Here is an 11,799-nt window from a genome sequence, read left to right as displayed (position 1 = left end):
CAATGGTATAACGACGACCGTGTGAGTGCGTGCGCGCGTTACGCGAAAAGGGGCGCGCATATATACGCGCTCTCGCGTACGGAAACGCAGGACGTCCTCGTCCTACCCCGAGGTCCTGCGGTAGGCGCGTGCTCACTCCACTTGGGTGCCGCCGCTCGCCGCCGTTATGTGTGAGTGCTGCCGCCACCGGTCGGTGGGGGTAGAAACGATTGGTGGACGCTGCGTCGAGTTAGATGCCGAGGAGATCTCGCTCGTCAGTCGTGCGGTGGCCGTCGTACCGAGCGTTACGGTCCTCGGCGTCACAGCGTCTCGGGAACGATCTCCGCTCCGTTTTCCTGTCTCTGTCTCTGCCTCTTCCGTCCTCGTTGCACGGATCAGTCAGCTCGCGAAATTGCGTCTCACTTCGCCGACATTCCGTCTCTCGTTCGCTGGAGTCCGATTGATCCTCCCCGATGGGCCCTGATCGAGAAGCGGAGTGCGTTCGCTCGACATCGTCGACGAGGAGATAGTGATGCGCGGGGTTTTGTAATGGCACGTATTGGAGCGCGGATCGAGGAGTCTGCACGGGACATCAACGTCGGGCGAATAGAAACGGAGCGCGTCTCCCTGATCGGAAGTATGCCGGTTGCTGTAGCGGGACGCGATATTAATTTGCCGGCGAATCACCGTAAGCGGATAACATTCTGATACAGGGTCGATGCCTGTTAAGCTATTACATCCCGGTAATCATCGGTAATCGTTCTGAAAAAGTGAACCCAGTTGGAGGTACAGAATTTCGAGAACATTACGAACAGTAAAATAGCTTAATCCCTCGGCTGCAAAAAACGTACGGTAAAAATCGTAGTGGGGAGTACTCGCGTCGCGTTGAATGAGCAATTTTCCCTCTTATTAATTAAACCGAGTGATTCCAGTGTAAGCCATTTTGGAAATTGAAATTGGAGCTACGTGATAATAATCGCCGAAATTTGCTACCAACGAACCAATCGTCGTCGAGCTTTGGTGGGCGTTTGACGTCCGAGCGTTAAAATATTACAATCGTTTGCCGTTTTAACCGATTAACCGAGTCCAAGTGAACTTCGTATCGCGAAATTCGAGCGACACGTTTGGTGAGACTTTCGTTAGATCTGCGTGCGGTAACACGAACGACAATCGACGACGCGACGCTGTCGCGCGACGTGTAATGATTAGGAAACAGAGAACCGGTACCAAGCGCAGGCAACGAGTTCACTAAAGATGCGTGGGCTCGTCGATGGTCGGCTCGAAGATCCCGGGAGAAGATCGCTGTTGTTGGTCTGTTGCTGCCTGCTGGTGCCGGTGTACCACGTGCTCGCCGTGACCAGCGAGCTGCCGCCGAGGCTCGATCTGCCCGACCATTGTTCGTGGGATTCGCGTCAGGATGGCGCGCTCACCTGCGTGCATCGCTACGCGGGCAACGACTCGCTCAGGACGAACTTTTCTCAGGCCACGAGCGAATACGTGACTTCCATGAACGTCGTCTGCGAGGAAGACGAGGGCGGCGTACTCAGCGTGGACAGTCTTCTCCACTTGTGGCGGTTGCGTTCGTTGAAGTTGACCGGATGCAAGCTGGTACACTGGCCGGCCAAGATACTCAGCGGCCTGCGCGACCTTCGTAATCTGACCGTTAGAACGCTGAACGGGCGGAAAACTAAATACAGTTTGGAGCTAGAGAGCGGCGCTTTCGACAACACGCCGCAGATCGAGAAGCTCGATTTATCGTGTAACAACATCTGGCAGATACCGGACCGCTTGTTTTGCCCCCTGTCGAACTTGGTAACTCTGAACATCTCGTGGAACACGCTGAAGGACATCTCGGAGCTCGGGTTCCGAGATGCCGGCGACAGACCGTCGAGACGCCAGCAGGAATCCACGTCAGCTCCACTCCCATGTTCCCTGGACGTGCAATCGCTGGACGTGTCGAACAATCAGATCCCCGTGCTGCCTAGTTACGAATTCTCGTCGTTGAAGCGCCTCAGAGTATTGAACTTATCGAGCAACGCGATCTCGATGGTAACCGACGATGCACTGCACGGACTTCGGTCCCTGGAGAGCCTCGACCTGTCCGGAAACAGAATCGTCGCTCTACCGACGGGAATGTTTCGGGATGCGGCCAAGTCATTGAAGGAACTGAGATTGCAAAACAATTCCATCAGCGCGCTGTCACCTGGCTTGGTGGCCGGTATGAATCAACTGGTCGCCCTCGACTTATCGAGAAACGTCCTGATCAGCTCATGGCTGAGTTCGGCAACGTTCTCCGGTCTGATACGTCTCGTGCTTCTGAACTTGTCTCATAATCGAATCAGCAAGCTGGACCCGGCGCTTTTCAAAGACCTTTACACGCTGCAGATCTTAAATCTGCAGTTCAATGAGATAGAGATGATACCGGCGGACACCTTCTCACCGATGAGCAATCTGCACACCCTCGAACTCGCTCACAATCGTTTGACTTATCTCGACGCGTATTCTCTGAACGGATTATTCGCGCTCTCGCTGCTGGCCTTGGACTCCAACTTGCTCGAGGGAATTCATCCGGACGCCTTTCGGAATTGCTCGAGCATGCAAGATTTAAACCTGTCCGGTAACAATCTCGAGAGCATACCGGTGGCGCTAAAGGACATGAGGATACTGCGCACCCTCGATCTGGGCGAGAACCGGATCAGGAGCCTGAATAAGCCAGGTTTCCGAGGCATGTCACGCCTGTACGGACTGAGAATGATCGGTAACGATATCACCAACGTCACGCAGGAGGATCTCGCGGAATTGCCGGCGTTGCAGATCTTAAATCTGGCCAGGAACAGAATCGAATTCGTGGAGGACGGCGCGTTCGCCGCCAATCCGGCGCTGCAGGCGATCCGATTGGACTCGAATTCGTTGCAGGACATGTCCGGTATCTTCGCGAGCGCTCCCGGTCTCCTGTGGCTGAACATGTCCGACAACATGATCACGCAGTTCGATTACAGCTACCTGCCGGAGAAATTACAGTGGATGGATCTGCATAAAAATTATATCGCGGACCTCGGCATCGCGCCACGGGGTATGAAATTGCAGACGCTCGACGTGTCGTTTAACCGGCTAACGAGGATACACTCGCGGTCGATTCCAGATTCCATCGAGCTCCTGTTCGTCAATGATAACCAGATATCCTCGGTGGAGCCGCAGACGTTCTTCGCGAAGATGAATCTCACTCGTGTGGATCTCTACGCGAACATGATCGTCAAGATGAACCTCTCGGCGTTTCAACTCACTCAGGTGCCACCTAATAGGCAACTTCCGGAGTTCTACATCGGCGGAAATCCCTTTATATGCGACTGCACCACAGAATGGCTGCAGAGGATCAATTCGCTGGCGCTGAGGCAGCACCCGAGGGTGATGGATCTCGAGTCCGTTTATTGTAGACTTCCTTACGACCGTCACAAGTCGTTCATACCACTGCTGGAGGCCAAACCTTCCCAATTCCTGTGCACTTACAAAGCGCACTGCTTCGCCCTGTGCCACTGCTGCGACTTTGACGCCTGCGACTGCGAAATGACGTGCCCGACGAATTGCACGTGTTACCACGATCAATCCTGGTCGGCGAACGTCGTCGACTGCTCGAGCTCGGGCTACAAAACCCTGCCGGGTCGATTGCCAATGGACGCGACGGAGGTTTATCTCGACGGGAACAATTTCGGTGAATTGAATTCTCACTCGTTCATCGGCCGCAAGAACCTGCGAATCCTCTACGCGAACGACAGCAACATCATCGCGATCCGCAATCACACTTTCAGCGGTCTGAAGCGGCTGCTCGTGCTCCATCTGGAGAACAATAAGATAAGCGTGCTCAACGGCGTGGAGCTGATGCCGTTGGAGAATCTGAAGGAGCTCTATCTGCAGAACAATCTGCTGACGTACATCGATAACGGCACGTTTCTGCCGCTACGTCAGCTGGAGGTGCTGCGTCTGGAGAACAATCGGCTCGCCGCGTTCGCCCTTTGGCAGCTGGGACAGAATCCGTACCTGGTCGACATCGGGCTGTCCAGCAATCCGTGGAACTGCGAGTGCTCGTATTTGGACCGCGTGCGGGAGTGGATGTCCCGTAACCGGGCGAAGATCAACGACTGGCGGAGCGTCACCTGTTCCCTCGGCGTGCCCATAACTCTGCCGGCGAACGGATCGGTCATAAATTGCGCGGCGTTAACGGGCACGACCTCCGTCGTCGAGATGCGACCGCTCGAGGCTTATCTACCGCTGCTGCTGGCCACGGTTCTGATCTTCGTGATGGTTGCGTTGGTATGCGGCGCCTTCCGGCACCGCCGTACCCTGAGGACCTGGGCGGCGAGCAGGTGCGGTTTACGGGCCTGCTACAAAACCGCCGCCTTCGAGGACCAGGAGAAGCCGTTCGACGCTTACATCTCGTACTCCGCGGTTGACGAGGCGTTCGTCTCGACGATTCTCGTGCCGGGGCTCGAGACCTCGTACAGGCTGTGTTTACACTATCGCGATCTTGGCGCCGGCAGCAACGTGGCCGACGCCGTGGCCGAGGCGGCCGACTCCTCGAGGCGCACCATCCTCGTACTGTCAAAGAACTTTCTGCATGGCGAGTGGTCCAGATTCGAGTTCAAGGCGGCCCTAAGGGACGCTCTCAAGGGTAAGGGCCGCTCGGTGATTTTGCTTCTGGTGGGCGGTGTGTGCCCGCGCGATCTCGACGCCGATCTCAAAAAGAGAATTTCGTCGCACACCGTGCTCGTATGGGGGGACAAGTTATTCTGGCAAAAGCTGAGGTTCGCCATGCCGGACGTGTCCCCTGTTCCCGTTCTCGAGAGACCCCTGCCGCTGCCGCCGCCGCCGCCACCCCCGATGCACCATCAATGGACGTAGAGCTGTCGTTATTTAGGTGAGAAAGAGAGCATCTTCTTTCGTTCTTAGAATAGTACTAGAAAGCGCTAGCGTGTCCCTCCTAGAGCGAGACATATGTCCCGTGCGTGAGTCCGCATATCACGCTGGTATGCAGCTGCTCCTGTTATTCAGTTATTTATCATAGCCAGAGAACATCACGTGCTGAAGTAATAATTGTTAAACTTTGAATCTCTCCATGATGCGAATTAAAAAGAACAGGTTCGATATTCCACGGGGATTTGAAAACATTAAAAACGATAATTTCGAATAAATTTTCCAGCACACACATCCGATGAATATTTGTGCATGAATATGTATTGAAACGTCCAATGAGATGGATTTTGAAATATCTACACTTCTATTATTTATTACTGCACGAAAAAACCTTTTTTGCGAGGATTATAAATCCTGTAATGGAAACAGGATATTATTATTTATTTTTAAGTGAGATAATTTCGAGAGACGATGTATATATAATTTTCAAAATGGGTGATGCAATACTTTTTTACGTATTCTTGCAATTTTTCCTCTGAGAGAAAACTAATTCGTTCGGAACTGTGTGATACTCGTGATCCATAATCGGACGTACGATTATGGATATACGATATCCGTGATCATGAATTATGAGTTCGCGCCTTTATACTCTTCTACTTACAGTAATTCTAGAGTTCGCGCCGTAGATTACACCTCGGTGTATCGCTTAGGCGCGCGAATCTCACAATTTCTGATATACTGCGGATGGGAGCGACTAGTATCTTCTTCAACAGTAATTTGCCTCACGGATGAAAGATCGCGTACATAACGCGCCTTTGTATTCTAAAGCAGGAGCAACGTCGCTTCCGGTTGCAGTGAGCACTCACGATCGAAAGTTGACTAGGCACAAAGTCGTTTGTCGCTAACTCGATAGAATTCATAATCGATTCGCGCGCATATAAAGCCCGGGCGCCGCACGCGGGTACGTATATAATGGCGACGGTTCAAATTATATATAATTCCTAAACGACCAGTTAACGAGGCGGTAGCTCGTGCCATTGAACGCGTTTCTACGTCGCCTATAGCCCATTTAACGGGGACACATTTCGCGCTATTGTGATCAGGGGCATGAATGAGGTCATCTTTCGGCGGTCGGTTTCGTGCGAGCATATGGGTCGACGGGAAATATAGGAAAAGTCGCGTTAAATCCACCGCCGCACATCCAGTGGTTGGGGACTCGACGAAAGTCCATCAATCGTTCGGGCCATTTGCGCTCTCATAACTATTCTCACTCAATTAGCGATTAAGTCCGCTTTGTTCGACGCGGACCCTACTAGAGAGGCACTGAGGAAACCTGGCAATCGCCCACTCTTAAATGCCGATCTCACAATCAATCTGACGAAAGACTTGCATGTTACATGATGAATGTAATTGTTGCGACAAATTGATTTACATGCTCTTGCGGTATCGACGAATACTTATGTAAAATAATATTTTACCTCTGTTTTCAAATTGTTTAATATTAATAACATCATTGAATTAGTTATATTTGGAAATTTCTATCAAGTTAAAATAACTCTTGCGGATTTTTGTTGTTGCAAACGTACTACATTTTCATCATGAAATCATCAAGTTACAATTCTTTCTATTTTCTGTGCTTTTTACTTAATCTAAATAAATACCACAAATACGTTTTTTATTTTCCAAAATTTATTTTCTTTTGTTTTCTAAATAGAGTTGTACAGTAATTAATACAACTATCCATTGATAAATATGATAACTGCATAATTAAACATAATATAATTCCTTAAACATTTGATTATTACACATTCGACGGTGATTTTATTTCGCATTTTGCCATACCACCGCTCCAGGAAATGACGAGCAATTTGGTGATCCAGCCGGCCGCTCGACTCGTGCCTTTGTAATCACCGGCCGAATAGAATTATCTCTGTCGCGCAGATTGGCAATGTGGAAAAGGGACGCTGAATGCGACGGACGTGGCCGCGTGGGTGGAAAATGTTACATTAAAGCCAGCGCGGCGCGCGGCAAAATTAGGAAAGTCAATTGGTCGTCCGATTCCCCGCAATCCCGCAACACAATGCCTTCCGTCCCTGACCGCAGGCTGCCAGACAGGCCCCCCGATTTTCTTTGTATCAGGTGGCCGTCCATTCGCCACGTTTACTTTCCGCGACACGCTTCAGTTTCAGCTGTTACCCGAGTTCCGCGCGAAATGGTGGTCACAGCATGAAGGGACGAATCGAGGGTGGCTGCAGGCGGTCCGAAAGGTCCCTTTTTACGTGAACTTCTAGTTTAGCGCCTGCGCTTCCGTTGAAAGCTAAGCTGCCGATAAGCTGCATCGATATCAGGTTCTCTTTCTCTCTATCTCTCTCCCTCTCGCACTTGCACGTTCGCCTCTGATGGGATTACGCAAAGAAATTATTTAGCCGAACAGCTAACGGAAATGCTTATTGCCGCAGCACTTAAACTAATCCCGCAGTGCGTTGCAGCCGTCCGTTTCCCTCTCGAGTGGACCACGAATGGATACGATTTGCGAAATCCCGATCGTCGTACCGCAGAATCGAGCGGACGCAGAAAAACGATCGCGCGATCTCTTTCCTTCGTATTTTTTTTTATCGTGATTTATCGCGTTCCGTACGCCTATCGCTAAGGGAGGGATTTTGTTGTCAGTTTCGGTTTCGAGTATGATGTACGACGTCGTGGCTGGAAACAACTTTTTATCGATTGAGCTATCATACGGTAGTCCGTAACGAGCGTTTAAGCGCTCGTCGCGTGCCAATTCGCTGCCGTTTCACCCCCGCTGTCGTCGTCAAACTCCGGCCTTTTCGTCGACTTCGGAGACCTGAAACTTACGTCCACATAGAATAGGATTCGTTAAGGGTAGTTTCCCGTGTATTTTCGGTGATGGGATTTTCGAGGTCCACAGCCTTTCCTCCGTTTGTGCAATCTTTCCGGGAAACCATTTAGCGCATCGTGCGATAACGTCATCGTGGCAGTGGCACGAGGACGACTTTTCGATCTTCCGTAACACAAAAAGCGCCAGGCGGTCGTGAGTAAAACGCCTTAATAGAACTCTTGCCAGCGGAGAAACGTACTCGAGACGTCTACGAAAAGGGCAGGTAGGATCTCCGATGGGTATACCTGCCCGCGCCGTTCGGTCTGCGCTTGACAAGGGCGCGCCCGAGTCCAGAAGACAAATGGGTTCGCCGTCGACCTTGCATACTCTCGTGGAGAAAAGGAAGAAGAAATTGAAAAGTGATTTGTATACTAATTCGTTTCGCACACGCCCCTTAGGTGGGCGAGCGCATTTCGGTGTTCTAAGCATAGCTCGACCGTGAGACGGCTGTTCATTACGCCCTTCGTGTGCACGCCATACCTCAGTCATATTAAGGGAATAAGTGCAGCTGATGTACGTTTTCAGCTTCCAGGGCTGCTTCCGCACGTGGAATCCCGCTTAAAATAACGTTTCAGAAGAGCGAGCAGTATCCTGCTTATATTTCTCAAATTGCATTTATACATGTGTCGTAGGAAAAGATACGCTCGTACAGACATACCCGCAATGTGTTGGACTACTTTATCTATGCGGGTCGCTGTCCAGGGAAGCAGAAAATGAACCACGCTCCACGGTCGATTTCCGCGCGTTAATTTTCGCACTCGTCTCTCGCAACGGTACGTTCATCGTGCTTCGTTACGTGTCTTATCCGAAACGGTGCTTGCATACGTAATCTAATGGATTACGTGTCTGAAAGTCACGCATGATAAGGAAATAAGAGTGACGCGGGTTCGTTCGAGTAGTCGAACGCGGCGGTTTTACGTACGTGCGATGGAAGTAAATAAGCGCGAGCTAGACTGGTGGTAATCGATGCTCGGAGAGCATTCCGGGAAGAAAATATATCACGCGAGGGACGCGAGGATATCTAACGACGAGAATGACTAAGCACCTACGCGGATGCTGGGCTTCTTAATTATTAGTTTCGTAATTGCGCTCAAGAGTTAATTGTAATATTCCGCGCGCGCCCGGTCTATGTGCATTTTTCTTCGTGCGGATCGATTACTTACTCGCGCGCGTCTGCGAAAGCAGCGCGCCTTCAAATTAATTACACTAGATGCTGTGTCTATAATATCTTTGCTCATTATAATTTTCTACATGTTGTACAAACTGTGCGATAAACTTTATGGCGCATATTACGAGGTAGATTGTGTCTGAGCGTCAATTACGAGCGCGTCAGAAAAAACGTTGCATCATTAATCAAAATGCGATGATCGCAACAGCTTACGTCAAACTGGAGGAACCGCAAAGAATTTATATTAACAGAATAATATAGAATGCACTCGAAAGTTGAGAATAGCGGGGAAAGTCGTTGCTAAATTAGCGCGAAAATTTCACGTCAACGAAAATAAAATGGAACAGTAATTTCTTTCACATTTTCGTTTTAAATAACTCTTTATCAAAATTATTCAACCTTGACGTAAAAATATTAAAAACCGCCATTCATGTTGCGTAACGAAGCTTACCGTACTTCGTTATCCTCGTATATCACTACAACGTAGATTCGTTAAGAGTTATCAATCTGTTAACTATCGCCGTTTGTTTCTGCTTTCCTCAAAATTATCAGCTATCATCGAATTGGATCAATGATTGACACAAGGAAATCAAAAAGATTTTGATATTTTTAACAAATAGACATTTATTGTATTTATTATACTCGATTTTCTCGTTTACATAAATATCTGGTAACAACAACTTATCAAATACCAGTACGAAAATAGAAAATAACGGATATGAAGCCAATGGAGGAAAGAACTCGTGAGATCGATTTCGTTGCAACGCTCGCTCATGCGTGCGTTTGCGATTCGTGAAAGAACGGATTCTCATGGACACACACACACACACACACACACACATACATACTAGAGAGAGAGAAAACCGCACATACACGTACGTACTCGTACGGAGCATGACCCAATGATCCGGAAGACGCGTCCCCGCCGCTTCCCGAAAGGAGGCTGACGAGGGACGACGAGGGTTTTCGGCACGTATCCACGTATCGACAACCGTGGTATTACATCGCCGAGATTGGCGTATCAGTCGCCGGTGTACCGCGGCTGCATTGTCCATCGTTGTCGCCGGCGAAATGCACTACGGAAGCATCTCCCCCGAGCCCTCTGCCCTCTCATTGTCAGTTCGACGCGCGGTGTTTTACTGCGGCCTCCTCCGACCCTGCAGTCACCAACGCCCTGAATTGTACACGCCGACGTCGTATACCTCCGGGAGGTCCTATTCTCTCTCCGGCTGTTCCTCCATTGTGCTCGCCCTTAGTCCGGGTTCCCGTCGGAAGCTGGTGGAAATGTAACTCGTGGTAGCCGCGCACGAAACGAGTCAAATAAGCCGGCGACGAGTGCGCGCCTTCTTCACAACACTCGGGCAAAACTATGGATGGACCGATGGAGGCAGACGTTGACGCTCCGAGCGGCGAGGGCCGGTAGTAAAAGTGCGGAAGTTCGTTCCCAGCCTTCGGTGACAGCCGAAACGTGCAACGTGCCAGAAGATGAGTCGCCGCCTGGAATGGATAAGTAATGACCGAGCGTCGTCGATAGGCGAGGCACTCGAATCTGTCATCTGACAGTATCGAATCTGGTGATCTCAAAAATAATTAAATGTAGTTCTTTTGTTCGGATATGTAATCGTATATATTAAATACTGTATATCAGATATACAATACGAAATCTGTTTAGAAGAAAGACCTCAATATTTTGTAATTTAATTAAATTAAAAAATTCTGAATATCAAAATCAAAATTAAGGATAATTCCTACGTCAGAAATTTAAAAAGAAGAATTTTAAAAAGCCGGAAGTTGGTATAGCGGCTATAATATTTCTGAAATGAGGTGCGCGACGAATTCGTTCGTTCTGGAGATGACGTGACGCGCAAAGTTATGCGGTTTTATGACGGCGGCTCGCGTCGTCTTCTTAGAAAACCTCTACTAATCTTATCGACTGCAACGGTATGGCTGTGAAGCACCTGCATCCGCGATATTTGAGGAGACGGGGAGGTGCTTTTATGGTGCTTTTAGCCGCGACCTGTACGTCATCGTCACTTTGTGGCTTTTCCCTCGGGTCCTGCGAGAACGGCGGGACGCCTTCATGGTAAAGCTGTTAAACGACTTATCTCGCGGTGTGTTTTGATCAATTTGGGGGAGCATCTTTTTTTCTTGCGTCCCTTCCAGCATCCTTTATAATTTCCTACAGTCGCGTACGCCACGCCCGGCCCCTTCGACATCCGAGGTTTCTTGCGTCTCACTTAAGCGCCACTCCGACTTTTAATACGCGCCGCTTTTCATCTTATCGCGCGCGACGTTTCTCTCCCGTCTTTTTATTAGCGCCCCCGACTCGCCCTTTGCATTCCACGGGACTCCCCCGTAAACAATAGAGGCAGACGGCAGAGCAGCTCACGCGGAACGGCAACGACGACGACTCGAGGGGAGAGTGCTCTTGAAAAATTTACGCGGTCCTCCTCAGGCACTCCATGCGATTTGTATACTTTATTTTGTCACCCCCATCCCGACTCGGCCTCGCTCCGGTCTTAATAGCAAAATATTTGCCGTATTAATGGATTCCTCTTGTACGCGCTAAAACCCTCATCATCGACGTATTTATATTCGTAAGGATACGCGTACAATGGCGAGCTACGCGGCGATTATATGCGCTTCCTTACGCGATCGATGTGTCGGCAGCGCGGTTATGGATACAAATGCCGGCACCATAAAATATGGTTACATCGACTACCTTTCTCTCCCGACGTTCTTACGAGCCACTCGACGGATGCCTGCGTATTCCCCCTCGCGTGTCGCCAACCTAATGCAAAAGGAGCGGACGTGACTCACCGCAAGGGACCGAACGAAATTTCGGTGG

At 49.9% G+C, this 11,799-nt stretch overlaps 1 protein-coding gene across 1 annotated transcript in view; it reads left to right on the top strand.

Annotated features, from left to right (window-relative positions):
- Positions 1 to 228: 228 nt before the first annotated feature.
- The window catches only part of LOC105282942 (toll-like receptor 6), a 50,019-nt gene continuing 38,448 nt past the window's right edge, over positions 229 to 11,799 (top strand). The window contains exon 1 of the mRNA XM_011345285.3: positions 229 to 4,891. Coding sequence (XP_011343587.1) covers positions 1,234 to 4,875 — 3,642 coding nt within the window. The 5' untranslated portion in view covers positions 229 to 1,233 and the 3' untranslated portion in view covers positions 4,876 to 4,891. The remainder of the gene's footprint in view (positions 4,892 to 11,799) is intronic.

This window comes from Ooceraea biroi, chromosome 11, assembly GCF_003672135.1.
Source record: "Ooceraea biroi isolate clonal line C1 chromosome 11, Obir_v5.4, whole genome shotgun sequence".
NCBI lineage: Eukaryota > Metazoa > Arthropoda > Insecta > Hymenoptera > Formicidae > Ooceraea > Ooceraea biroi.
The sequence above is the reverse complement of the archived record's forward strand: the minus strand, read 5'-3'. Positions and strand labels throughout refer to the sequence as shown.